Here is a 26,755-nt window from a genome sequence, read left to right as displayed (position 1 = left end):
TAGAATTTCATTTCCTCTTGCCCCAAGCCTAATGCTTACCTAGTTTTTGTTGTCAATGTTTTGGTTTGGTTTTGAATGTACAAGTTTACAGGCCAGTACGAAGAGGGGCTGGGGAAACTGCTGTCTTTTGACTCTTCTAGCTAGAGGGAGAACATGAGAGGCAGGAAGGCCCAAACATTTGCCATGGAAGCTAAGTGACTTCCCTTCTCTGGGCCTGTCTTCCCATCTATGGCTAGCAACGGCCAGTCTTGCCCTGCCCAGCTTCCTGGCATGTACGGGGGACATAGGATATATCCTGCAGGCTCAGTATGGCATAGGTGAGGATTCTTAGCTTGGCTGGTTGGAGGAGCCAGGCTGACTTGGTCTTAGGGGCCTGGGTTCTGGTTCCTTCCAGCATTAACTCTTCCTTCTTCCCCTCCCTCCATCATACAAGCTCATGTGAGGATTTCAAACTTCCAGAGGTACCAATTGGAATAACGCTGTGTAACTGAATTTGCTTTGTTTAACACAAGGGTAGACGTCTTGTATCATTTCCTATCATTTCAAATAGATGTATTTTCTAAACTGTGGTTGAGCTATGGCATTTGATCTGTTGATACAGACCAAGTGGGTTAAGGATGACAAGTGTTGAACACAATTACTTAAGCATATAGTTCTTTGTATACTATTTTCTTGAAAGACAGTCTTAGAACTGCTGGGTCAAGACCACACCTCTTATGACCATGGGGCTCGGGACTGTCTGTCTCCCTGCCCAACGCCACTGTGCAGGCTTGCCACCACAGGCCAGTAACACTCTAAACCTTTGCCTATCTGAGCATCATAAGGCAAATGGCATTGGCTGTTTTGAAGGGGCTCTCTTTGATTAGAAGTCAAGCATCTTTCTAGCCACTCATGTCACATAAGTTACCCTTCATGTCTTTTATCTACTCTCCACTATTTCTCTCCTCGTCTGTAAAGAACTTTCCCAAATCAAGGGGCCGGCACCCTCATTTTATAAATTTTCCATCTAATTGGCCATTGGCTTTTCTCTGCCAGGTTATCTTAGAAAGGATTATGTAACAATGAATTTTTCCCTCTCATATTTGTAGTTTTGAGTATGGCAAAGACTTTCCCCTATCCCATATAATCATCGAGGTATCCATTTGCTTTATTGTGATACTCCAGTAACAATGCAATTGTTTATCTCCTACTTCCAAGTGTATATAGGTACATGATTTTGGCAACTGATAAATTGTTCATAGATTTTGTCAATAATTCCATGTCAAAGGAGTCTGTTTACTGAAACAAAGGTACAAACTATATGAACGATGAAGTTCATTGCAGCACTAGCTTTCTCTCGGGGGAAGCAATCTAAACTTTGGCTTTCCTAGGTACCAAAATCTAGTCTAAATGTTGCCCAGTTTCTCTCTTCCTCCCTTCTTACCGCCTTCTGATGTGAGCAGGCCCCTGCTGGGCCTTGAGAACAATTCAGCAGACCCGCTGGGAACCATAACCACTGTCTCCGACCTGTGGCAGGAAGCAGAGCTGCTCAGGGCCCGTCAGGTTTTGTCTCTTCCTGCCCTTTTGGGGAGGTGGGGACGGGGGCAGAGGCTGTGGCTGTATCTATATAAGACCTCAGGGTATCCCCTGCCTTTCCATTCCCCACGCCCCCACCAGCTCCCATAGATTTACATTACACATTGAGAGCAAATTAACTTCATGCTGCTTTGTTTTTAACAAAGGGAACAGAAGACTTCACTGCCTGTTAGTTCAGCTGAATTCAGCTCCCTGTCTGGACGCTTACGCAAGAGCATTTCATGGAAAGGTGCCACTTCTGCTCCAGCAGTAGGAACACTAGATACTCGGATGAACCTGAAGTAAACAACTGAAATACCAGATGATAAATATTTTAAAATATCCTTAGACTACTGCTGAATTAACATGGGGAATGAGGCATGCAGATAGGCCAAAAATAAAAAGCAGAAACTCTGGGAAGTAAAATCAGCTTCTATTCCGGGAAGCACTGCAGGACCCTGGAGACCCTGGCCTTCTGCTTTGATGAATAAAGAGGACTGCAGATCAAGCCCGGAGACTGCAAAGGCAACAACTTCAGATGCAAGGCCTCCTCCAAAGCTGGAACTCCATAGGGCCCTGTCCTCAGTGTAAGTGAAGGAGAAACAAGCCTCTGACATGAGTGGGCAGCTAGGAATCCTGCCTATTTTTATTTTGGGGCTGGATGTATTGAAAAAAAAAAAAATCACCCTGAGAATGAAAAGTGTAATACCCTCTTCTCTGGTGTGTGCAGTCAAATCCTCAGACTGAAGGAGAGAAGAGAAAGGAGAACCCCTCAGGTTCAATCTAGGAACAAACCTCAAGGGCTGAATTTAATTTAAAGTGATCCCAGGTGAGGCGATAAAGAAAGTGATTCCCAGGCTTCAGGAAGAAGCAAATGCAGGTCCTGTCTGAAAGGTGATTTCAGCCAAAGCCTCAGAGAATTCTGACAGATCAAGTTACAAACAACATGAACACCTCACAAGAAGTCACAAGATACAATAAATAGTGAAAAGTCAGCACACAAAGTGAGAAGACAGTTGCAATACATTCTTGACAAAGGATTACTATCCCAAAAAAACACGTTTAAAACTGCTACGAATCAAGAAAAAGATAACACAAATAGAAAATTAGGCAAAGGACACTAACAGGCATTTCACAAGAGGAAAAACTCAAATGGTCTGTAAGTGGCTGAAAAGATGTTCAACTTCAACAGTAATCATTGGCCGGGGGCGGTAGCTCAAGCCTGTAATCCCAGCACTTTGGGAAGCTGAGACGGGCGGATCACGAGGTCAGGAGATCGAGACCATCCTGGCTAACATGGTGAAACCCCGTCTCTACTAAAAATACAAAAAAAACTAGCTGGGTGAGGTGGCAGGTGCCTGTAGTCCCAGCTACTCGGGAAACTGAGGCAGGAGAATGGCGTAAACCCGGGAGGCGGAGCTTGCAGTGAGCTGAGATCCGGCCACTGCACTCCAGCCTGGGCGACAGAGCGAGACTCTGTCTCACAAAAAAAAAAAAACAAAAACACCCAGTAATCATTAATGTGAAAAATTAAACTTCAAGATAATATTATATACCCACCAGAGTGGCAAAAATTAAAAAGCCAGAAAATACTAAGCATTGGTGAGGGTATGAAGACAGAACATTCTACCAATGTTAATTAGAATATAAACTGGTATACCTATGTTGAAAAATTGTCATTCCCTAATATATTTTAAGTCCTCTCCTAACCTAGAAAAACCCTTGCAACAGAATGTTCACAGAAACACTATAATAGCAAAAGAAAAATAAAAAACTAGAAACAACCCATATGTCCATCATGAACACTTGAACATATAAATACATTCTGCAATATTCCTACAGTCATATTCTACAATGAATGAGAGGTAAGAGTTAACCTGTTTGTCCCTTGCAGGCTGGCCTCCCGGGAAAGGAGTTGGCCCCTTACAAGGCTCCATGGAATCTAGCCATTGCTAAGTGCCTAAGACACTGATCAGTTACAAGGTTTGGACCCCAGCCCTTTAATCATGTCAGAGGAAGGGCTGATGCTTCTCCAGCCACGAACACACTGCAGTAAATCCTGCTGCTGGCTGACCACATCAAATAACTGCAACAGCAAAACTCAGACCCTAGAGCCCTGGTCACAGCAGGAGGAGGAGCTGAGCTTCCTGATCATGCAGCTTAACAGCCCCATAGCCCAGTGGCCAGGATCCCTCTCCCGGCGTGCAGTCCTAGAATGAACGCGCCACGCAGGACTGGCGTATCTGCAGCTGCTCCTACCTTCAGTAAACGCTGTCACAGTACCCTGGGTGAGTTCCGCTTGGCCATTTTCCTTCGTTTTCCCAGTAGTGAACGAACTAGGGCTACGTGTGTAAATACAGGTAATTCTCAAGGACGATGCTGAGAAGATGAAATCAAATAAACTAGATTGAATGACTTCATTTACATAAAGTTCAAAAATCAGTTCCCAAAACCCCAATGTAGTAGTCAAATTGTATAGAAAAACAAAGGAATGATCAGCACCAATTTCAGGGTAGTGGTTTTCTCTGCAGGGGCAGGGAGGGATGCATTCATTGAGGAACACGCCGATGGCCCCTTATGTTTTCTTCAGCTGGCGGGTGGATACAAAGATGTTTACTATTCTTTAAACTGTACAGGTACACTTTTAGACACTTTGGGGTGAATATTTCAGAAAACTTTTAACCTCCTGGCCTGCCTTACTACCATCTGCTGGGCCTGTCTCCAACCACGGTGCTGCTGCTCCTTCCCCAGCTGCCTGTTCCCTCAAACCTGCTTTCTCACCGAGGCAGCAGTCAGTAGTCCCAGGTGTCCGAAGGGAAATTGTTTGGTGGTGTAATCAGTGCTTACTGCATCCTTTTTTTTTTTTTTTTTTTTTTTTTTTTTTTTTTTTTTTGAGACGGAGTCTCGCTCTGTCGCCCAGGCTGGAGTGCAGTGGCGTGATCTCGGCTCACTGCAAGCTCCGCCTCCCGGGTTCACGCCATTCTCCTGCCTCAGCCTCCCGAGTAGCTGGGACTACAGGCGCCCACAACCGCGCCCGGCTAATTTTTTTTTTGTATTTTTAGTAGAGACGGGGTTTCACCGTGGTCTCGATCTCCTGACCTTGTGATCCGCCCGCCTCGGCCTCCCAAAGTGCTGGGATTACAGGCGTGAGCCACCGCGCCCGGCCAAGCTTACTGCATCCTTTGTGCACTTGACCCTCTGAGGATCAAACCCTGCCTAGGCGTGGGGGTGGGGTTGCCAGCGCCTTTGCTCACACCAGACACCCCTACTCTGTTCCTCTGTCCTGTATCCACCTAGGGAACTTCCACTTCAAAATGTGGCTGTGTCACCTCCCCCAGGTCCACCTGACGTCCTAAACTGTTGCACATCCTGTCCTCTGTGCTGGCACCTCTATCAGAACTCTAGCGTCATGTCTGTATTGCTCTGTTGACTCCTGTCTCCGTGCCTGGATTATGTTCCAGCCACTTTGTGTCAACAGAGCCTTAGTTTATTAATGCAGCAGAGAAGGCAGTCAGACCATGCCTTTATACGATAGGTGTCAAGTGTCAAGGACCACCATGACCTTGGCTATGTGTGTCAATACAGTTAAATCTCAAGGGTAATGGCAGTGCAGGCAGAGCAGGGAAAATGTACAGTAGTCAACATTTACTGAGTGCCTCATCTCTACATGAATCAGTTCACTTAATTCTCAAGAGCCCTACGAAGAACTTATTTTTCTGATGAAGAGCCTCAGACATAAAGATGCACATCACAGAAATGTGCACAGCTGGGATTCAAACCTGGGCTGCTGGCTCCAGAGCCTGCATTTAACCATGACAGACACTACCTCCTGGAAAGGTGTGCAGTGGGTCATCAGCTGCCCGTGCCTGTCTTCATCAGCTTGGTCTCTAAAGTCACATGGCTTAAAAACTCTAGCTGCATTATTTACTGGGTGGCCTAAACAAGGCACTTCTCTGAGCTTGTCTTCTCACCTGTAGAACGGGGACACCACCACCTGTCTGGCAGGGTCATTCTGTGGTACTCACTGTGAGGAGCTCCATCACAGCATCAGTGTTACTGGGGAGACGGGTATGACTACACTGCCCCCAGGTGACCTCCTTGATTAGTGCTCCAAGCTCAGGAACAATACAAATGCTTCCTCACCTTCAACAGCGGAGGCGAGGCAGGGTTTGATCACCAAAGGCTCAAGTGCACAAAGGATGCAGTAAGCGCTGATTACACCACCAAACAATTTCCCTTCGGACACCTGGGACTACTGACTGCTGCTGGGTCCTAAACACAAAACTCACTAGCTAGACAATGTGGGTGAGTCCTTTAGAATCCACCCCCCGCCAACCAAGATCTGCTTCCAAAAGGTTCACCTACAAGGCAGCTGGGCCAACATCTGGTGAGCTGTGGCAGGAGGTGATAGCTCTTCATTTTGGTTGATAAAACTAACATTCTGTCAAGCCCTCTGTGTTTACTTATCAAAGAAAGAGACAGACGTTGTCTGGGCTTTGGACTGAGCCCCAAGGTTGAACCTCTCAATCTGCTACTTAGCAGCAGTGTGACATGAGCTGAAGAGATAAATGACAGCAACGGATACATGGTCCTGCCCTTAAGATTAAAATCTAGTTAAGAAAGACAAATGCGCAAACACCTTCCAGGTAACAGCACTATGCTAAAGGCATGAACCATGGGCTCCAAGAAAGCTTACTGACCTGGCAGGGCAGCAATGGGCTCCAGAGGCTTCCTGAAGGACTTGGCCTGTCTCTGGGGAGGGCAGACTCCAGGGACAGGGAACAGTAGGGTGGTAACAGTAATAGTAGCAGCAGCAAGTTTAAAAACATATATTATTTATGATGTGCAGTCCCTATTCTAAGCACTTGTCACATTCATTTCATCCTTACTCTATCTCTAGTAAGTACACTACCCCCATCTGCTGGATGAAGAAACTCAAACAGAAAAAAAGTTAAATAATCTGTCCAAGGTCTTGCAGCTACTAAGTGCCAGAACTGGGTTTCAAAGCCAGACAGTCCAGTGCCAGGACTATGCTCCCACCTTCTGCTCTGTTCTGCAAAGGAAGAGCGGTATGAAGTCCACATGGTATGCAGGGACCAAGAGTCTGCTGAATTGCTGGACAGCAAAGGGCAAGGTTGTTTTGGTTTTTTTGAGATGGAGTCTCGTTCTGTTGCTAGGCTGGAGCATAATGGCGCAATCTCGGCTCACCGCAACCTCCGCCTCCCGGGTTCGATTCTCCTGCCTCAGCCTCCTGAGTAGCTGGGACTACAGGCATGCACCACCACACCCAGCTAATTTTTTGTATTTTTAGTAGAGACGGGGTTTCACCATGTTGGCCAGGATGGTCTTGATCTCCTGACCTCAGGCAACCCACCCACCTCGGCCTCCCAAAGTGCTGGGATTACAGGCGTGAGCCACCACACCCGGCCAAGGGCAAGGTTGTTTTAAGAATTAAATGAGTGGCTGGGTGTGGTGGCTCACACCTGTAATCTCAGGACTTTGGGAGGCTGAGGCTGGCAGATCACCTGAGGTCGGGAGTTCGAGACCAGCCTGTAATCCCTGGTGGTGGTGGTACATGCCTGTAATCTGTGCTACTCAGGAGGCTGAGGCAAGATAATTGCTTGAACCTGGGAGGCAGAGGTTGCAGTGAGCCGAGATCGCGCCACTGCACTCCAGCCTGGGCAACAAGAGCAAAACTCAGTCTCAAGAAAAAAAAAGAGAATTAAATGAGCAAACGTAGGTAGCGGGCATGGAGCTCTTCTGCTGATGCAACTGCACAGATGGAAGGCCAGATGAGATGCACTGCGGAGCCTTAGGACCCAGACATTAGGCTCCCGGACACCAGGACAGCACCAGATGTCAGTTCTAGGGCAATGGTTCGGAACTGGTGAGGGACAGATTAGTCTCTCCGAGATGCATACTAGGGCTCCCCTTCTCTAGAAAAATGTACGTATGCATAGACATACACCATGCTTCACAAAATTTTAGTGTAACTATAGCGTCCCCCCAACCCACGGATCCCCCAAGAACCTTTGTCCTTCAGTATCTCCTGCTTAGTTTTCCTGGAAAGGAAGGCAGGTCTGAAACACGCACATTATAGTTCCCTTGGCTCAGCCGCTCCTAACCAGAAACTGTTGGCTTTAGTGCTGTACCAGCCCTGAGGTCCAACTTAGCCCAGCACGTCCCCCAGTCGTGCCCTCAATCCTCTCCCACTCAAGTAACGCACTCTACTACCTGCAAACCATAGCTGTTGTTAGCCCACCTTGTACTAGGCAGTTGTCCTAACCTTTAAGTATGTCCTGCCTTGGAAGAACCGTATGATTGGTCTTTTTTTCCTCCCACCCTAAGATGGCATCTTGCTCTGTCACCCAGGCAGTACAGTGGCAGAATCTCGGCTCACTGCAACCTCCACTTCCCAGGTTCAAGCGATTCTCCTGCCTTAGCAGGAGTAGCTGGGATTACAGGCACCTGCCACCACACTTGGCTAATTTTTGTATTCTTAGTAGAGACGGGGATTTCACCATGTTGGCCAGGCTGGTCTCAAACTCTTGACCTGGTGATCTGCCCACCTTGACCTCCCGAAGTGCTGGGATTACAGGTTTGAGCCACCAGACCTGGCCCAGGTCTTTTCTTAATAACAAACACTTGTGTAAGTTAAATGGTTTATATTCAACTTATGTATAAGTTAAGTGGTTTCTTTACTGGGGGGTTTTTCAAGTTTCCCTAGCTAGTAGGCATCCTGACCCTCCCAGCAGATACGGCACACCCAAGCTTCCCTGACAGCAGAACACTGCCCCAGCAAAACATGCCCGGAGGTCTCCTGTTACGTCCACAGTATGGCCCACCATACTTTGCCCCTAAAGCTCCCCACCTGGTAACACCCCATTTCTCAGCTCCCCTTCTCAGCACTATCTTTTGTCTGTAATCACTGACTCCCACACTTCCTCACCTCATGTCCTCTTACCCCACTCCAGGCAGGCGGCCAGCCCCGACCTTCCATTGGGATGGCCCTTGTCAGGGGACTGTCAATCACCCCAGCCTGCACACCACAGTCTCCCCCTTAGCCACCATGACCTCCTTCCTGTTCCTCCATACATCTGGTTCAGTCCAGCCCTAAACCTGCTCTCTGCCTGCCAACACTCCTCCCCTCTTAGGTCCCTGTCATTCCGGCTTCAGCTTCATCATCACCACTTCAGAGGCCTTTCCTGACCTGCAAGCTAAAGCAGTCACATGACCCTACAGGAATTCCCTATAAGGCACATTCATTATTGGATCTTTGTCCCAAAACCAGTCCTACCTCAGCTTTTCAATCGCCATAGTCAATAAAAAAATCTCCTTTTTGACTTATGCCAGCTGAGGGCAGGCTTTCTAGCACCACAACTAAAGAACCCTGACGGAGATGCTCGGACCTCTCCACCAGCAAGATCCAGCTCATCCTCCCTGCAGGTCTCCCTCCCTTCCAGGCTTGTGTGGGAAACCAAGTCCACAAGGCAAGTGGCAGGACTAGTGACTTGAGGCCTTGAAACTCAAGGTCAAGAACCGCAGGGACATGGCAGATTTCAACTGCAGATGTGTTTTTATCTCTGCTGTGCAATTTAAAAAAGAGGGTAAGAGCTGTGAAAGGAAAGGAAGACGGGCTTCCCGGAAGCCAGTGCCCCAGTGTGTGCTCCCTCCCCTTGACCTTCCCAGCCCTGGGCGCTCCTGGTGCACACAGACACAGGCAGGTGGTTATGTTTATTGTTTTCTTTTTTTAATGAAACTAGATCGCTGCTTACAAAACCCTGCACAGCCCTCCTGCCCATCCCCTTCACAGTTCCCTTGGCTCAGCCTCTCCTGTCTCACAGAACTGCAACAAAATGGGTGTGGAACAGCCACCACCGCGTCCACTGGACGACAGGAAGGGAGAGGCCCTGGGCCTTTAGAGGGTGACAGTTCTTCCTTCCACATCCGTTCCCATGGGGCCTGGAGGTGCATGGAGGTGCATGGATGAGGGTGGTCCATGCCACCATGGTTCTCAGGCCACCACTCAGACCAGAGTGAAATGATGTGAATGTCCCACCCCACAGAGCCCCCTCCCCCCACAGATTCCCCCCACCCCCCCAAACCCTAATTCTACCCCTCTACTGAGATGAGGCCCAGCTTCCATCAGAAGGGCCAGGGCCTACAGGCTGTAGAACTTGAGGCTTCTGTCCATGCCTGTTGAAGCGATGAACTTGGCGTGATGCCCGAAGGCCACCCCTGTGGTCAGGCCGCTATGCTCTGAGGAGAAAGATAAGAGGCAACTGTGAGAAGGCTTTTCCTCCTTTAGTCTGAACACTGATCCCTAATAACATGTTCCCAAACAATCAGGCCTTCCCTAATTAGTATTTATCACACCGCAGGCTCCTGTGTTTCCCCTAGGCTGACCTGCACACTACCCCCAGTGCCTCCCTCAGTGCCTGTCATTTTTCACCGGTAGGATGAATGAATAAAGCAATGCCAGCCCCCTTCTCACCAGAGCTTTCTGGGCAACTGCAATTCGGCTAGGTTTAGCTGAAAACCTCAGAGCTCAGCTTGTTTATGCTTAGGGCTCACTCCTTGCTCGTAAGTGGAACAGTCCATCGGCATGTTCTAGCTCATGGGGTTCCAACCCCAGGGCGCTCAGGCCCCTAACATAGAGCAGGACCTGATAAGGGGCAGATGGGGCTGGGCAACATTCCTCATGGGACTCAGGAAATTCATGAACATCTGGCCAAATTCCTTCTAGATTTAGGATCACACCTGGAGTCAATGAACTCCCCATTAAAAAGTTCACGCTGTATTTTCAGCTACCTAACTCAGCTCCGAATCAAAACACCAGGTACAGTACGGGATGAAAACTGGTGAGTTATACTGTTAGGATGGACACGTTTGTTACACAAACACACTGAGCAGGGCTCGGGAGAATACGGGGCAAGAAGAAGTATCTTGTATCCTGCTCACAAACTGCTACTGAGGACGAGAATTTCATCAACACACACAGCAGTAGCTCCCATTCACGCAGCATCTTAAGTGAGCATCAGGCACCCTGTTAACCAGCATATTAGCATGCCACCTCCACAACACCAGCTGTCATACTCTGCAAAGCTATGCCAATATTCCCATTTTCTAGATGAAGGAGCTAAAGCTTTGAAAGGGAAAGTCACGTACCCAGGGCCACATAACTGCTATGTTAGAAACCCTGTTATCCATTCTCTCACCATCTCATACTTTTCTTCTCTAGCACTTATAATTGCAATTAAATGTGTATGTGTGAAATTAATCTACATTTGCCTTTCTAACCTGACTATAAATTACATCAGTGCCCAAATCGGATCTGTCTTATTCACTGCTCTGTCCCACAACAGACTAAGACCCAATGCTGAGTAAGTACAACTGCAAATCCTGACTATGTGCCAGACACTGTTCTGACCTATGTATTCACAGACAGTCCCCGATTTACCATGGTTTGACTTGCAGTATTTTCAGCTTATGATGGATTTATCAGGATGTGGCTCCACCGTATGTCAAGGAGCACCTGTATGTATTTTCATCTAAACCTCAACAACCCCACTGAGTCTGTACTGTTACCACTCCCACTTTTCTGAGGCTCCAGAGAGGTTAAGTAATGTTGGATCTCAGAAAACAATACCCCAAAGTATGGTGGTTTGACATGCTGAGGGCTCTGAACCAAGGTCTCTCTGACCATGTCCTGCCCTCCTGTTTCTTGCCCCTCTTTCTCTATCTAAGGGCAGATCATCTGAAAGGAACATCATGAATCCCCTCCCTGGGAATCGCAACCAGGGAAAATGAACTGGTCTCAAAAGAGAGAAGACTAGATGCCGGTCTTTGTCACATACTATCATGCATTATTGATCTAAGGTCTGCTCTGAGACAACTTTTATTACCTGAGAGACTCTGTAGTGCACTTCCTCCCCATCCCCCTACACAACTTGTGTCACCACCACCCCCTAGAAGCCTTAGGCCCCTACTCCCTTCTACAGCTCAGGATGCCATAGAGTCATGTGTCACATAATGACATGTCGGCGATGGACCACACAATGGTCCCATAAGATTACAGTGGAGCTGAAAAATTCCTATCACCAAGTGATGTCATAAACATCTTCATGTCACTGTGCAATGCATTACTCACGTTTGTGGGGATACAGGTATAAACAAAACTATTACACTTGCAGTTGTATAAAAGTACAACAGCTGGGCGCGGTGGCTCACGCCTGTAATCCCAGCACTTTGGGAGGCCAAGGCAGGCAGATCATGAGGTCAGGAGTTTGAGACCAGCCTGGCCAACATAGAGAAATGTCGTCTCTACTACAAAAAAAAAAAAAAAAAAAAAATTAGCCAGATGTGGTGGCACATGCTTGAACCCGGGAGGCGGAGGTTGCAGTGAGCCAAGACCGAGCCATTGCACTCCAGCCTGGGTGACAGAGCAAGACTCCATATCAAAAAAAAAAAAAAATGTATAACACAATTAGGTACAGTACAAATAACTACGTTACTGGTTTATGTATAAGCATATCTCAGGGATATTGCTGGTTCAGCTCCAGGCCACCAATAAAGCAAATACGCAATAAGGCAAGGCACACAAATTTTTTTGGTTTCTCAGTACATATAAAAGTTATGTTGGCCAGGCATGGTGGCTCATGCCTATAATCCCAGCACTTTGGGAGGCCAAGGCAGGTGAATCACTTGAGGTCAGGAGTTCAAAACCAGCCTGGCCAACATGGGGAAACCCCGTCTCTACTAAATATACAAAAATTAGCCGGGTGTGATGGTGCACACCTGTGCTAGAACCCAGGAGGTGGAGGTTGCAGTGAGCTGAGATCGTGCCACTGCACTCCAGCCTGGGCGATAGAGACTCCATCTCAAAAAAAATGTTATGTTTACACTATACTGTAGTCTATTAAGTGTGTAATAACATTATGTCTAGTAAACAATGTACATACCTTAATCAAAAATACTTTATTGCTAAAACATGCTAACAACCATCAGACACCTCAGAGAGTTGTAATCTTTTTCCAAGACCCACCAGCGGGGTCTTGCCTTGATGCTCATGGCTGCTAACTGACAAGGGTGATGTCTGCTGAAGGCTGAAGTGGCTGTGGCAATTTCTCAAAATAAGACAACAATGAAGTTTGCCACATCGTTTCATTCTTCCTTTGACAAAAGATTTCTCTGTGATGGATGCTGTTTGATAGCATTTTACCCACAGCAGAACTTTCAGACTGGAACCAATCCTCTCAAATTCTGCATCTGCTTTATCAATTAAGTTTATGTAATATTCTAAATCCTTCATTACCATTTCACCAATGTTCACGGCATCTTCACCAGGAGTAGATTCCATCAAGAAACCACTTTCTTTGGTCATCCTTAACATCTCCTCATCCATTAAAGTTTTAACATGAGACTGCAGCAATTCAGTCACAGCTGTAGACTCCATTCGGATTCTAGTTCTGTTACTATTTCCTCCACATCTGTAGTTACTCCCTCCACTGAAGTCTTCAATCCCTCAAAGTCATCCAAGAGGGCTGAAGGGTTGGAATCAATTTCTTCCAAACTCCTCTTTATGTTAATAGTTTAACCTCCTCCCATGAATCACAAATGCTTTTAAGGGCATGTAGAATGGTGAATCCTTTCCAGATTTTCAATTTACTTTGTCCAGATCCATCAAAGGAATCACTATCCATGGCAGCTATAACTTTATAAAACATATTTCTTAAGTAATAAGACTTGAAAGTCAGAATTACTCCTTGATCCATAAGCTGAAGATTGGATGTTAGCAGGCATGAAACATCTGCATCTGGGCTTTAGGGTAATGAGGTGCACTGTGATATTTTGAAAGGACTCTATTTTTCTGAACAGTACCTTTTAATGGTGGGCTTAAAAAACATTCAGTAAACCATGCTGTAAACAGACGTGTTGTCATCCAGACTTTGTTGTTCTATTTACAGAGCACGGGCAGAGTAGATTTAGCCCTGCATTCTTAAGGGCGCTACAATTTTCAGAATGCTAAATGAGTTTTGGCTTCAATGTAAAATCACCAGCTGCATGAGTCCCTAACAAGGGAATCACTCTGATCTTTGCAGCTTGGACACCAGGCATCGACTTCTCTCTAGCTGTGGGAGTTCTAGACATCACCTTCTTCCAATATAAGGCTATTCCATCTACACTGAAAATCTTTTGAGTGTAGCCCCCGTCAATGATCTCAGCTAGGTCTTCCGAATAACTTACTGCAGCTTCTACATCAGCATCTGCTGCTTCACCGTGCACTTTTCTGTTATGGAGATGGCTTCTTTCCTTAAACCTCATGAACCAACCTCTCTGTTAGCTTCAGACTTTTCTTTCAGCCTTCATAGAATTCAAGAGTTAGGATCTTGGTCTGGATTACGGTTTGGCTTAAGAGAATGTTGTGGCTGGTTTGATCTATCCGGACCACTGAAACTTTCTCCGTATCAGCAATAAGGTTGTTCTGCTTTCTTATCATTCGTGTGTTTACTGGAGTAGCACTCTTAATTTCCTTCAAGAATTTTCCTTTGCTTTCATAACTTGACTAACATTTGGCATTAAGAGGCCTAGCTTTTAGCCTATTTGGCTTTTTGCATGCCTTCCTCACTAAGCTCAATCATTTCTAGCTTTGGGTTTTAAGTAAGAAACATGGGACACTTTCTTTCACTTGAACACAGAGAGACCATAATACGGTTATTAACTGGCCTAGTTTCAATATTGTTGTGTCTAAGAGAACAGGGACGTCTGAGAGGGAGAGAGATGGGGAACGGCTGGTGGGTGGAGTGGTCAGAACACACACACCATTTCATTTATCGATTTCGTATCTTATATGGGCACATTTCATGGTGCCCCCCCAACAATTACAATAGCGACATCAAAGATCATTAATCAGAGATCACCATAACAGACACAATAAATCATGAAGTTTGAAATACTGTGAGAATTACCAAAATTTGACACACAGACACAAAGTGAACACATGTTGTTGGAAAAACGGCACTGACAGACTTGCTCGGGGCAAGGTTGCCAAAAACCTTCAATTTATAAAAAGCAAAGTATCCACAAAGTACAATAAAGCTAAGTGCAATAAGACAAGGTATGCCTATCCTATACTTTTTTGGGTATTATTTTAAGCATACTCTTTCCACTTATAAAAAAAAGTTAATTGTAAAATAGCATCAAGCAGGCCCTTTCAGGAGGTATCCGAGAAGGCGGCATTATCATCCATAGGAGATGACAGGTTTACGTGTGTTAGTGCCCCGGAAGACCTTCCGGTGGGACAAGATGTGGAGGTAGAAGACAGTGATGTTGGTGCTATGGTTAGGCTTCGTGCCCCGACCCAAATCTCGTCTTGAATTGTAGTGCCCGTAATCCCCACGTGTTGTGGGAGGGAGCCAGTGGGAAGTAATTGAATCATGGGGGTGGTTACCCCCATGCTGTTCTCATGATAGTGAGTTCTCACGAGATCTGATGGTTTTATGAGGGGCTTTACCCGCTTTGTTCAGCATTTGTCTCCCCTGTCACCATGTGAAGAAAGATGTGTTTGCTTTCCCTTCTGCTATGACTGTAAGTTTCCTGAGGCCTCCCCAGTCACTGGGAGTCAATTAAACCTCTTTCCCTTATAAATTACCCAGGCAGTTCTTCGCAGCAGTGTGAGAACGGACTAACACAGCTGGTGATCCTGATCCTGCGTAGTCTAGGGTAATGTGTGCTTGTGTCTTCGTTTTTAATAAGAAAAGTTTAAAAAGTAAAAAATAAAAATTAAAAAAATTAGAAAACAGAAAAAAGCTTATAGAATAAGAATGTAGAGAGACAATATTTTTGTACAGCTGTACAATGTGTTTTTGTTTTAAGCTAAATGTTATTACAAAATAATCCATTTTTTTAAGTTTATAAAGTAAAAGTCAGTTAAGGCTTATTACTGAAGAAAAAGCTATTTATGAATTTAGTAAAACCTAAATGCACTGTGTTTATGAAGGCCACAGCAGTGTACAGGAATGTCCTAGGCCTTCGCATTCACTCACAACTCACTCACTGAACGCAACTTCCAGTCCTGCAAGCTCCATTCATGGCAAGCAATATACCAGTGTACCATTTTTTAAAAATCTCTTCTACCTTATTTTTACTGAACCTTTTCTATGTTTAGATTGGTTTAGATACACATATACTCACCACTGTGTTATAACTGTACTCACTACATGTAATATGCTGTACCGGTTTGCAGCGCAGGAGCAGTAATAGACTACACTAAGGTTATAGCAACAGCCTTGGTGTGTAGCAGGCTACACCATTCAGATACGTGTGAGTTCACCCTACAATGGTCACACATGATGAAATCACCTAACAAGACATTTCTCAGAACATATCCCCATTATTAAAGGATATATAGACTGTATAAGCTTCAATCATCTGACCTTTCTGCAGGTCTAATATAATGTGGGCCTCCCATGCATATGCACGTCATTAAAATGGCTTTCCTCCTGTCACTCTGCCTAATGTTCATTGATTTTAGATTCAGTTATCAAACCTTCAGAGGGAGTTTTCTCTCCCTTCAGTAACCTGCCCAATGCCACACGGCATGAAGTGGCAGAGCGACTACTAGCATCCACTGCCACGCAGTCTGACTCAGTCTGCTTCCTTAGCCATAAAGCTCTGCCTCAGGTGGTAACCGAAAGCTGCTTAGGTAAATTCATGCAAGTCCTAGAAATTCCTAACCCAGTGAGGCTTCCCTCCGGGCCTGGGCACCTAGAGACCCCAGGAGCCCAGGACCAGCCTCTACCTGTAAAGTGAAGAATCTCCGTCCATTGTTTGCAGATGTAGATCTGGACATCCGTGCCCCCAAGGGCTAGGTAGGTACCACTCTGGTCGAAGATCAGTGACTTTACCTGCCAGAAACAGAGAGAGAGAAGGTCACACAAGGGGAACAGAAACTATGGGGCAATTGCGGATAAGCAGAAGCAATTAGATTAATTCAATAAATAATCGACAAACAAGGAGACACAATGGAAAGCTGGGTGGGGCGGGGGAAGGGCATACCTCGAAGTTGTTATCCAGCTGCAATGTCTTAAAGTTCTTAAGCTTGCGCAGATCCCATAGCTTGACAGAGGAGTCATCAGCCGCTGTAGCCAGGTAGTAACCATTCTCAGAGAAGGCGATGCTAGTGATGGGGCCCGAGTGGCCAGGGAAGTTGGCCACATTAGTACGTTCCTACAGTGGTGGTGGGTAGTAAAACACGTCACCCACAGATCATGAGAGGAAGAAAATGGAGCTCACCAAACCCCTACCTGAGATGTCCCTCACTGTCCTTCCAGGAAGGCCAGCCAGCGGGACCCCGCAGACCACACCATCATATCACACAGGCATAGCCAGCGATGGCCCCTTCAGTGCCAGGTGCCACAAGCACCTCATCAGCACCACGTTGTCACAAACACCCGCTCTGGCCCTGGGCCTCAGATGGAAGCCCACCGTGTCCTACCTTCAAGTCCCAGATCTTGATCTGAGAGTCCATGGTTCCTGTGCCAAAGATGAGTCCATCAGGGTGGAACTGTGCACAGGTGAGAGCTGTGGAGGAGGAAGACGGACCTGTGGTCAGAGCCCACCAGGGAGAGACTAAGAGCAGCAAAGTTAGGTTCCTTGTTCTTCACGGTCCTCAGTGCACCCAGCACAAAGCCTGCACTAGGCAGGTGCTGATGGTAAATGTATCTTTAGAACAAATAAGCAAACGACTAAATAAAATGTAAAAGTAAATAATAAATAGCAAACAAAAAGGCTGAGCGCCTACGAGGCAACTTACAGCAGCCAGAGGTCTCATCTGTCACCTTGGTGAGCACACGCCCTGTCTGGATGTCAGAGAAAGCCCAGTACTGGGGGGAAAAAAAAAGAGAGAGAGAGAGAATGGAGTCAGTGAGAAAGTGGGTCCCAGGCTTTGGTGGCCTTTCAGGTAGACAGAGCCCCTGGTCTGGTAAACCCTGGCAAACCTAGCACCTCCCAGCAGAGAGGAAACATTCTCCTTTGAGGTTCTGGGGAAGCAGCTGGGGTGGGAAGATGTTCCCGCCACCCAGGATGTTCAAGCTTGGGGACCAGCAAGCCTCTCCAGGGCACTGGCTGGGACCGCACCTGATCATCAGAGGAGCTCAGGAGATAGTCACCAGTGGCGTGCAGGCTGAGGCCTGTCACAGCACTCTCATGGGCCCGAACCACCTGTACACAAGAGGCATTGGGGACCGACCAAATCCTGATAGTGGCATCGGGGGAAGCAGAAAACACCAGGTCCTACAAGGAAAACAAAGACAGAGTATCAGAGTCAGAGAAGAGACACAGATCAAAACAATGTTATAAAAGGGGGCAGGGGATGCCCAAAACTACCAACAATTGCTTCACCTTTCAGCCCTGCCCTCCCTGGAACCACCTACCCACCCAAAGGTGCCCACAACAGCCAATGGTAAACGCTATTAAAGTCGTAACTCATACATCATCAGGGCTTGTGGAGGCGTCCGCGCCATCTAGTGGTAAAAAGGCTAACTGCAACAGAGAGCAATTTTCCCATTTCCAGGACCAAAGGAAGAATGTAGCTAGTACAATTGAGGGACTGAATTTTTTATTCTATTTCATTGAAATTTAAGTAGCCACATGTAGCTAATTGCTACTGTACTGTATGGCACAGGTCTGGGCAGTACTGGGACTCGAAGGGGCTGCATGGCTGTATTTCAGTGCATCCCACATTTATGGATTTCCAGGGTAAGTTAGTTTTCCAAAAGATTTGGGGCAGGGAGAGAATTTCGTATCACTCACTCACCAATTTTTTGTTTAGTTAGGATATTAAAAGCCACAAGGCAAAAATAACTACCATCTTTATCAATACAATTTCATGAGACCTAACTATTAATACCCCATAAGCAAGAAAACAGTGCCCTCGATTTGAGTAATTTAGTCATGAAAAATTCACCATGTCATTCTTACATTTCTCATTTCCCTAAGGTCCAAGGGAAAGCTCGACTGGGAAGCGCTAAACCAACCACTGTCCTGCAGCCCCAAACCCAAACTGTCTTAGGCTTGAAATTCGAATCCCATAATATCATTAATCCAGTCCCATGAGTTACCTTTACCCTATAAACCAGAGGTTCTATTTACAACCCACACCACTTTCAATAGTCAACATGACTTTTACCCATCTCGGAGGGTCATGAGAAAGCAAATACATCTGTCTTCCTCATACCTGTGAGTTGAGATTGAGTTGAGCTTTGTTTTCTGTAGTTTATATGACGAACACTGTAAGATTTTTTCTTTCCCTAATATAAAACTTTTCAATGAATATGCTTGTCAAACTACACATTTCCCTTCTCTCCCTGGCTGGAAGACCACTGCTTTAGAAGGTCTCACGCAGAGTGAAGGGCAATCTCCACAACTCCAAAGTGAAGCCCTTCCAAGTGCCCACTCAGGAGTCAGCGCTCTTTCTCAGCCCCACTTCACAGAGACAGCAGGGGGGCGAGGGACAAACAACAGCCAAGGAAAGAAGATCCAAAGGTGGCAAGAACCCCTTACCTGGGAAGGGTGAAACACCACGCTGGTGACCTTCTTGGTATGGCCTTTGAGGGTAGCCAGGATTTGTTCCGAACTTTTGTCAAACACAACGACATTTTTATCTGCCCCACCTGGAGAAGACCCAAAGAGACCATACAATGAGTCAGGCCCACCCAGGCCCTTTTGCTGAAGGAAATGCTTTTGTCCCCATGCCCATGAAGAGGACAAGGCGCATGCAAATTCCCCGCTGCCCCTCCCCACCTTGGCCTGCTGGGCTAGGCCCAGACTCTCACCAGTGAGGATCTTGTTAGTGTCAGACGGGCAGAGGTCCAGGGCCAGGATCCCAGGAATGCTGGCACTGTGCAACCCCTTTGCAGAGAGACACACCAAACCCTGTCACAGCCAAATCACAGCAGGCCACAAAGCCACAGGTCTCCCCTACTGCCATCCCCAGTCACCCATGTTCTCAGGGGAGCAAGAGTTACTTCTACTCCTTATCCATATCTCTTGGCTATCTGCCTGCTGCGGTAACTCCTTCACTGCATCACTGGGAAACCCACAACTGGGCAGGAAGAGGAGCCCTGACAGCTCAGCAGCCCAGGCAAGAAACAGCGCCAGGAACAGTGCCAGGAGCCCGGGACAGCTCTGTACTCAGCACTCCCCATGCTGGCCCGCCCACCCCAGACACAAAACAGGAGGGCTGTCTCCAAGACAGTGAAGACCCAGACACTCACCACATGGGACGCCACCTGCCGGTATTTGCTGAGCTCTTCTGGCTTCACCAGCTCCTCAGGCACAGTCTTCCCTCTCTGAGAAAATGAAAAAGCCCCCAAAGTACAGCAGCAATGAATCCAAGATCAGCCAGCCCCCTTTCTCCTAAGGGGTCAACTGCCTCCCACCAGGCCAGCTCCTTCTCCTGGCTTCAAAAGAGAACTCACCTTCTTGCGCTCCGTGGTTAGCACAGTGGCTTTGTCTTGAAGCTGGGGAAGAATAGGCTCAATGTGAGACAAATTATCTTGCAAGGAGAAAAGCACATTGGATGCTGGTCACATCTGTGCTTTCACAAGCAACACCCAGAACTTGCTATCTGCCAATTTCCACATTACAGGCTTAAAGGCATTCTCTCTTCTTACTTCCATCCCAGCTTTATAAGGGGGGTGTTGATGACCTTATTTTACAGCTGAGGACACTGAGCCTCAGAGAAGTGAAGTCAATTGCCCAAGGTTGCAGAGGTGATAAATAGCAGAGCAGGAATAGAGGCCAGGACTGTAGAGCTCCCATAGGTCTACATGCCACTCAGCCAAGGGCTCAGACACATGCTGACAATTTGAACTGCTCAGAAAGACACTAAAAAGCCCTGCAAATGAGAATCCCACTGGACTTGCAATCAGGAGCCCAGCTCTGCCTCTATGTGTCTTTCATCTGTAAAATAAGGATTATAATTCCTGTCCTATTGCCCTCATAGAAAAAAAGCAAGAAAATATATAAAAGTAGTTTACTATCTGCAAATAATACCCAAAACAATAAGGGCTAAAAGGTGCACTTATCAGTAATTAAATCGTTTAGATTCCCACATCAAGCCTATAAAGTGGATATTATTATATTCTCAGTTTAGAAGCTACAGAAATGAGACTTGGAAATCGGCTAAGGAAGCCAAGGTCATGTAGCTTACAAGTAGTGGCATCAAAATACAAACCCAGGCAATCTGGGCCCAGAATCCACGCTCTGCACCACTCAACTCCCAAAAGCATAGCGATTTTAGTCACGATGGACTCTAGACAGATGGGGAAAAGTAAGGGCCCATCAGCACTCCCACCAGGTGAGAGCAGGACTTACCTTCTGAATAATCTCTGGGGTCATTCCCACCAGCTCACCCAAATCCATTGGCTCACCCGCACCCTGAAGAGAAGAAAGGTGAGGGTGAGGGGCACAGAGCACCAAAGACACCTACATAAGGACAGCTCTGTGGGCCACTGCACACAAATGGGCTGTGGTAAGGGAAGGGGGACACTTACTACAACACTTGGTTGGGAACTTGGCACAGCCTGGGGCACAATGAGACCAGCCTGTGGTTTCAGGGTAGCCAGAGCTGAGAGAAAAGACGATGTTAGAAATGGGATATTACAAAGCAGAACCAGCTCAGGGTGGGGGATGGCAGGGGGCAGGCTGCACCTTCTCGGGCAGCAGTGACTTCCTTGGTGAGACGGGCAATGACACGGCAGGCGGCATCGTGCTGGTACAGAGCGTGCGACAACTCTTGGCGGGTTGTCTGCAGCTGCTGGCGCAGAGTGAAGCTGTGCAGCATGACTGCATCCTGGGAGAGGCAAATATTACTGTGAGCTGAGGCGGGGGGCGCAGGGAGCACCCAGTGGAGCCAGCTCTTGGGGAGTGGATGCTGCCTCCTATCCCACAGCCTAGACCAGTATCAGTGACCCAAACAATATCCGAGCACCATGAATATGCCAGCAGACACTCTTGAGCTCCTACCCCAAGCCAAACACTGGGCACACAGACAGGAGTGGCAGTCAGCTCTTTCCCATCCCTGCCTTCCCTAATTTACTGGCAAATTCCAGCTGTCATGCCGTCACCTCTCTAAAAGAGGATAACAACACTGCTGCTGCTGCTATTTATTGATTGCCCTCTTTGTGTCAGGCACTGTGCCAGACAGTCCTGCAGGATGTATTCAATCATTCAGTTCATAATTCTAGAGCACCTACTACGTACCAGGCGCTCTCAGTGCTGGGGATACAACAAAGAATAAAACAAAACCCTGATGTCACAAAACCCTGATGATGATTATCTAAATAATTCTCCATCCTTCCCACCCCCAAGTCCTAACTCAGCGATGCATTCTCTTCAAGTGGGGAAGATGCTAATTCTCTTGCAGGAACTCACCCACTCATCCTGCAAGGCTTTCAGAATGGCCGGGATGCTGGTGGCTGAGGGAGGCTTGGGCCGGATTGGGTGAGCAACTGCCGAAAGGGAAAGTAGGTATGAAGAGCATAACCCAGGGACCTCCCCTGCCATCACATCTTTTCCTTTTAGCCATAAACAGCCCACCATCTCCTCCTCCAGTGCATTGGCACCACCTCCCATCCTCTCAGGCTCTGAGCTAAGATGGCCCTAGACTAAGGCAGCCAATAGGCACCTTTGATGTCGATGAGCTGCTCCTCGGAGAGAGGCTGGTTGTTGATGGGGTCGGTACCATTCTCTGCAATGTACTTCTCAATGAGCCGCCGCTCATAAACATGATTAGAGACAGGGGACACACATGGGTGCTCCGGCACTTCATTAGAGACTGTAGAGAAAAGGCCGGCAGTGAGCTTGGAGTGAAGGCAATCTTGAGCCTAGAGGATTCCTCATCTGCTATTAGCCCCAACAAGACTAGGCATCCTCACAATCAACTAGCAAAAAGCAAGACATCTGACCCTAAGCCAGTTCTGTACTGGCCCCAGAATGCTTTCCAGCTGTGGAACTAGCTTTTCCTTTAGTCTCCTGACAATCAGATAGTCAACAAATAATTATTAACAACTACTATGTGCCAAGCACCTAGAGAACAGCAGTCCATTATCGCCACCTAATATCTGAACAATGATTGTGTACTCTATGAATACAGTTTACTCCATGACATGGAGACACACATGAAGCCATTCAAATCCCTTCCATCCATCTTAGTCTATAGCTCCAGAGGGATTATCAAAGAAATTATAAAGTCTGAGAATATAGGAATAACAAACTCAGTTTCTCCTATTCTCTCACAAAACAAAATACTTCTGTGACCTCAGATGTGACCATCCGGGTGTCCTCCAATTCAATTCTGACACCAGGTACCTGGAGATACTGTCAGATCACACGGGTTGAGGTCTCAGTCCCACCAGACTCCCCCACCCCTTCAGATGCCAATCGCAAGCTCCAGGTTGTTTGACCTGTTCTTCTGATCTACCAGCTGTAAATCAGGGTTCCCATGACCCCCTTTTTGGGTTCAATTAATTTTCAACAGTGACTCACAGAATTGTGGGAAACACTTATGTTGACCAGTTTATTATAAAGGATATTACAAAGGGTATAGATGAAGAGGTGCATAGGATGAGGTATGGGAGAAGGAGTACAGAGCTTCCCATGCCCTCCCTGGGCACCCCACCCTCCAGGAACGCCCACATGTTCTGCTATACAGAAGCTCTTTGAATCCTGCCCTTTTGTATTTTTATGAAAACTTCATTACAAAGGCAGGATTCAATAAATCACTGGTCACTAGTAACAACTTCAGCCCCTCTCGTTCCCCAGGTAAGTGGGGGGTAGGACTGAAAATCCCAACTTTCTAATACCCTTTAGTCTTTCTAGGTGACCAGTCCCCATCCTGAAGCTATTGACGTCTGCCAGCTACCAGTCAACTGATTAGGATACAGGCAGACACTTATCACCTGGAAGATTCCAAGGAGCAAAGTGGCAATCATTACAATAAAAATATTTACATGGCACATGTCTATGTGCCAAGCACAATTCTAGGCATACAGTACAGTAATTCATGTTCACAACAACCCGCAATAGAGGTATCATTTACACTCTTGCCTGCATAGACTGTGCGCCCCTTGAGGATAAGGATTACAGCTGGTCTCTCACTTCCAGTACAATGCAGATGCCCCCGGGGCACTCGGTAAACATCTAACGAATGAGTGAACCCTGCCAGGAAAGATAGTGCTGGGGAACGTAAAAGAGAGCTTTCCCAAGACTGGAAGGAAACAATGAATGTGAAGGTACTTTGCGAGCTGTAATTTCTTCAATGTGAGGGATTCCTTTTCCATCATTTCCCTTCCTTCTTCCCCCTCTCTGGATCAACGTACAGGTTCTGAGAAGAGACGGAGGTGAATAGCAAAAGGGAGGGGAAACGAGTAATCTGATGAAACAACGAAAAGGGAAAGGAAAACGTATGTACGTCATGATAAAATATCAAAGGGAACGATAGTGGAAGGTATGGAAAAAGCAAGGATTCAGGCTCCAAACTCCGTGTCACCTAACTACGTCACCCAGCTCTGCCATTGACTAGCTACGCATTCTTAGATAAGCCCCGCTCTTCCTGAGCCTTGCCTCCTCATTTGCAACACCAGGATCTTTTCTCCTTTAGGGAATTCTTGTGAGGATAAAATGAGATCCTAGACTTGGAAGCGCGTTGTAAACCAATAAGGGCTTTATAAATGTGCGCTGTTTTTAATTAGTCATACACTGTAAGGCTGGGAGCCATATACCTAGCTGCCAGCCTTGCCTACCTCTAACTCATCATGTGACCTTTACAAATTGCAAAAGCTGCGACTATCCGAGCAAGGCCTCACAAAATATCCAGTGCAATGCTCTCAATTTTGCAGATGGGGAAACCGAGGCACAGAGCCTTAAGCCAATTCACAAAGCCAACAGGAGGCGGACCCTGGACAAGACCTCGGGTTTCCTGACTCTTACATCAAGGCTGTTTCCCCTGCACCAGCTCCCTCTGTCCAGGCCTGTTTCCACTCGGTAGAATGAGGCGACCTGCCTCAGTAATGCCTGCGACAATAAACCTCCGGCACTATGTAAACTGCGGAGCACTGCGCAAATGCACCCCGCTCCGAGGGGAGGGCTCCGGGGCTGACAGGCCGCCGCTCTGCCTCTGGAGCGCCCCATTCCCGCCTCCACCCCGGCCCCGGCCCCGGCGCCGCAGTGGCCCGCACACGCTCCCGCGCCGCTCTCCGGCCTCCTGCGACCCGCGCTCGGCCGCAGGCAACACTCACTGGAGCAGATTAGGGACATGGCGCCGTTGCCGCGCTCCCAGGCGCCACACGCCGGACTCCGGGACTGGCTTCCGAGCCTCCGCGAGCCACTTCCGGTCCCCCGCTGCTGCCGGGACTGCTCAGCTGCGAGCTGGGAGCCGCCAGTCGAGCGATGCTCGCGTAGCGCTTCACGTGGGAATGGGGACAGCCGCGCGCCACTGCCTCCAGCACCTAACGGAAATAGACCTTTCCCAGAATGCAGCCGGGCAGGAAAGGGCCCGCCACGAACACTCGGTTATTTCCGGATTGACTCGGCTCGTTCCGTAAAGCGCCCGGGGATTGGCGGGGGCGTCGGAAGAGAGGAGACTCGAAACTACATTTCCCATGATGCAGTGAGAACTTAAAACCAAAGCAATTGGACAGCACTTGTTTTGACAACTGTGCGGCACTGTGTCACGGGACCCTGGTCTTTGAAACCTTGGTGTGCGCGAGAATTTCCCAATTTCCCATTGTTAAAATGCAGCTTCCTCGGATCTGCGTAGACAGACTGCGCCCCACGCTATTCTAAGTCAGGTGTTTCTCGGGCCACCCTTTAAGAGACACTGCTGGATGGCCTGGTGGTAAAAATACAGAGGCAGATGGGTACAGGAACTAAGAAAACGGCTAAGACAGCGTTTTGGTCCTGACTACTACCGTTTCGCTCTGTGATTTGGGGCAATTCACATTGGCTTCCCTGCCCTTTCTTCTTTGTCAAAAGACAAAATCACAACAAATTTAGTTTAAAGTTTTTTGTTTGTTTTTGTTTTTTTGTTTTGTTTTGTTTTTGTTTTTGTTTTTGTTTTTAAGAGACGGACTCTGGCAATGTTGCCCAGGCTGGAACGCAGTGGCTATTCACAGGTGCAATCGTAGCAATCATGGCTATCACAGGTGCATCCTGGAACTCCTGGGCTCAAGTGATCCTTCTGCCTCAGCCTCCAGAGTAGCTCTGGGACTTAGGGTGCAATTCTATAAAATTGGGCAGCGCCTTACACTATAAAATCTAATGGTTGTTCCAATGAGCTGAACAGGGGAGCTTGGTTTTTTAGACAGAAAAGGACTGAGGAAAACAGAAACAGAACAAAAATGGGATTGGTCATTTGGTAATCTCAAAATTACTTTTCTTGTAAAGGTTAAAGTGGAGGGTACTTCTTTATCATGCCATGTAAAACTTGCCTGTTTGGGAATTTAGCTCTCCCCGCCAACACACATGCACACACACACTCTCTCTCAGAAGGTCATAAAGATCTTAGTTTCAGCTCATTGGGATGGAACTTCAGCAGGACTCTTTTTAGCTTGGTCTGTTAGGCCTAGCGCAAGAACTCAGTCCAAACCAGTGGCCTCTTATCAATTTATTTTGTATTTTCTGTTTCTCTTCCAGCTCAGATAGTGTATGATTCTTTGTGGATATCTGTAAGATAAGATACTCTCAGGAATCATGCAAAAGACATGTGGTGTGGACTATAAGGTATCAAGACAAACGGGCAGGATGAACAGGATGTGTGAGTGAGAGGGACTTTGACAGGTGGGCAGTATTCAGAGGAGAAGGAGAAGGAAAGGCATTCCAGAAGGAGAAACAATGTAAGCAAAAGCTTGGAGAGAAAAATAAAAGTTACAGGTACAAAAGGTAGTATGGCATAGTGGCCAAGAGCATGGACTCTGAAGTCAGACTGTGTGCTCAAATCCTAGCACCACCCAGGTGATTGACTGTATGAACTTCTCTATGCCTTAGTTTCCTCATCTGTAAAACAGAGGGAGTGATGACAGGGGTAGAACTAACTCGCTGAACTCTTATGAGGAGTTAATATGCAAAAGGGCATTTCATCTCTCTCTTGCACCAACAAAGTAGCTTGCCACTTGTTCCTTGCTTCCAGCCTGGCCTCCTC

At 47.2% G+C, this 26,755-nt stretch overlaps 2 protein-coding genes across 2 annotated transcripts in view; both read right to left on the bottom strand.

The window, feature by feature from the left end:
* LOC105464640 (prostaglandin D2 receptor 2) overlaps positions 1-4,387 on the bottom strand; it is a 29,134-nt gene extending 24,747 nt beyond the window's left edge. Inside the window, exon 1 of the mRNA XM_011712679.2 lies at positions 3,814-4,387. The gene's annotated coding sequence lies outside the window, so the exon portion shown is untranslated. The remainder of the gene's footprint in view (positions 1-3,813) is intronic.
* Positions 4,388-9,282: 4,895 nt separating this feature from the next.
* LOC105464643 (pre-mRNA processing factor 19) lies at positions 9,283-25,081 on the bottom strand. The gene is made up of 16 exons (XM_011712681.2): positions 24,855-25,081; positions 22,244-22,393; positions 21,991-22,067; positions 21,268-21,409; positions 21,111-21,184; positions 20,932-20,994; positions 20,034-20,075; positions 19,830-19,904; positions 19,389-19,464; positions 19,117-19,226; positions 17,692-17,847; positions 17,369-17,438; positions 17,051-17,136; positions 16,612-16,782; positions 16,355-16,460; positions 9,283-9,813 (listed from the first exon to the last, which is right to left on the bottom strand). Exons 1-16 carry the CDS (start codon positions 24,871-24,873, stop codon positions 9,716-9,718), a joined length of 1,515 nt encoding a protein of 504 aa, XP_011710983.1. The 5' UTR covers positions 24,874-25,081; the 3' UTR covers positions 9,283-9,715.
* Between the last annotated feature and the right edge of the window lie 1,674 nt (positions 25,082-26,755).

Source organism: Macaca nemestrina, chromosome 12 (genome assembly GCF_043159975.1).
Source record: "Macaca nemestrina isolate mMacNem1 chromosome 12, mMacNem.hap1, whole genome shotgun sequence".
Taxonomy (NCBI): Eukaryota; Metazoa; Chordata; class Mammalia; order Primates; family Cercopithecidae; genus Macaca; species Macaca nemestrina.
Note: the sequence above shows the minus strand (reverse complement) of the source record. Positions and strands in the feature narration are given on the sequence as shown.

Coding starts and splice junctions, on each gene's coding strand:
- LOC105464643 (XM_011712681.2), bottom strand. Junction 17,137..17,368: donor AGATGAGACCTCTGGCTGCT/GTAAGTTGCCTC, acceptor CCTCCTCCACAG/CTCTCACCTGTGCACAGTTC. Junction 16,461..16,611: donor AGCTGGATAACAACTTCGAG/GTATGCCCTTCC, acceptor TGTTTCTGGCAG/GTAAAGTCACTGATCTTCGA.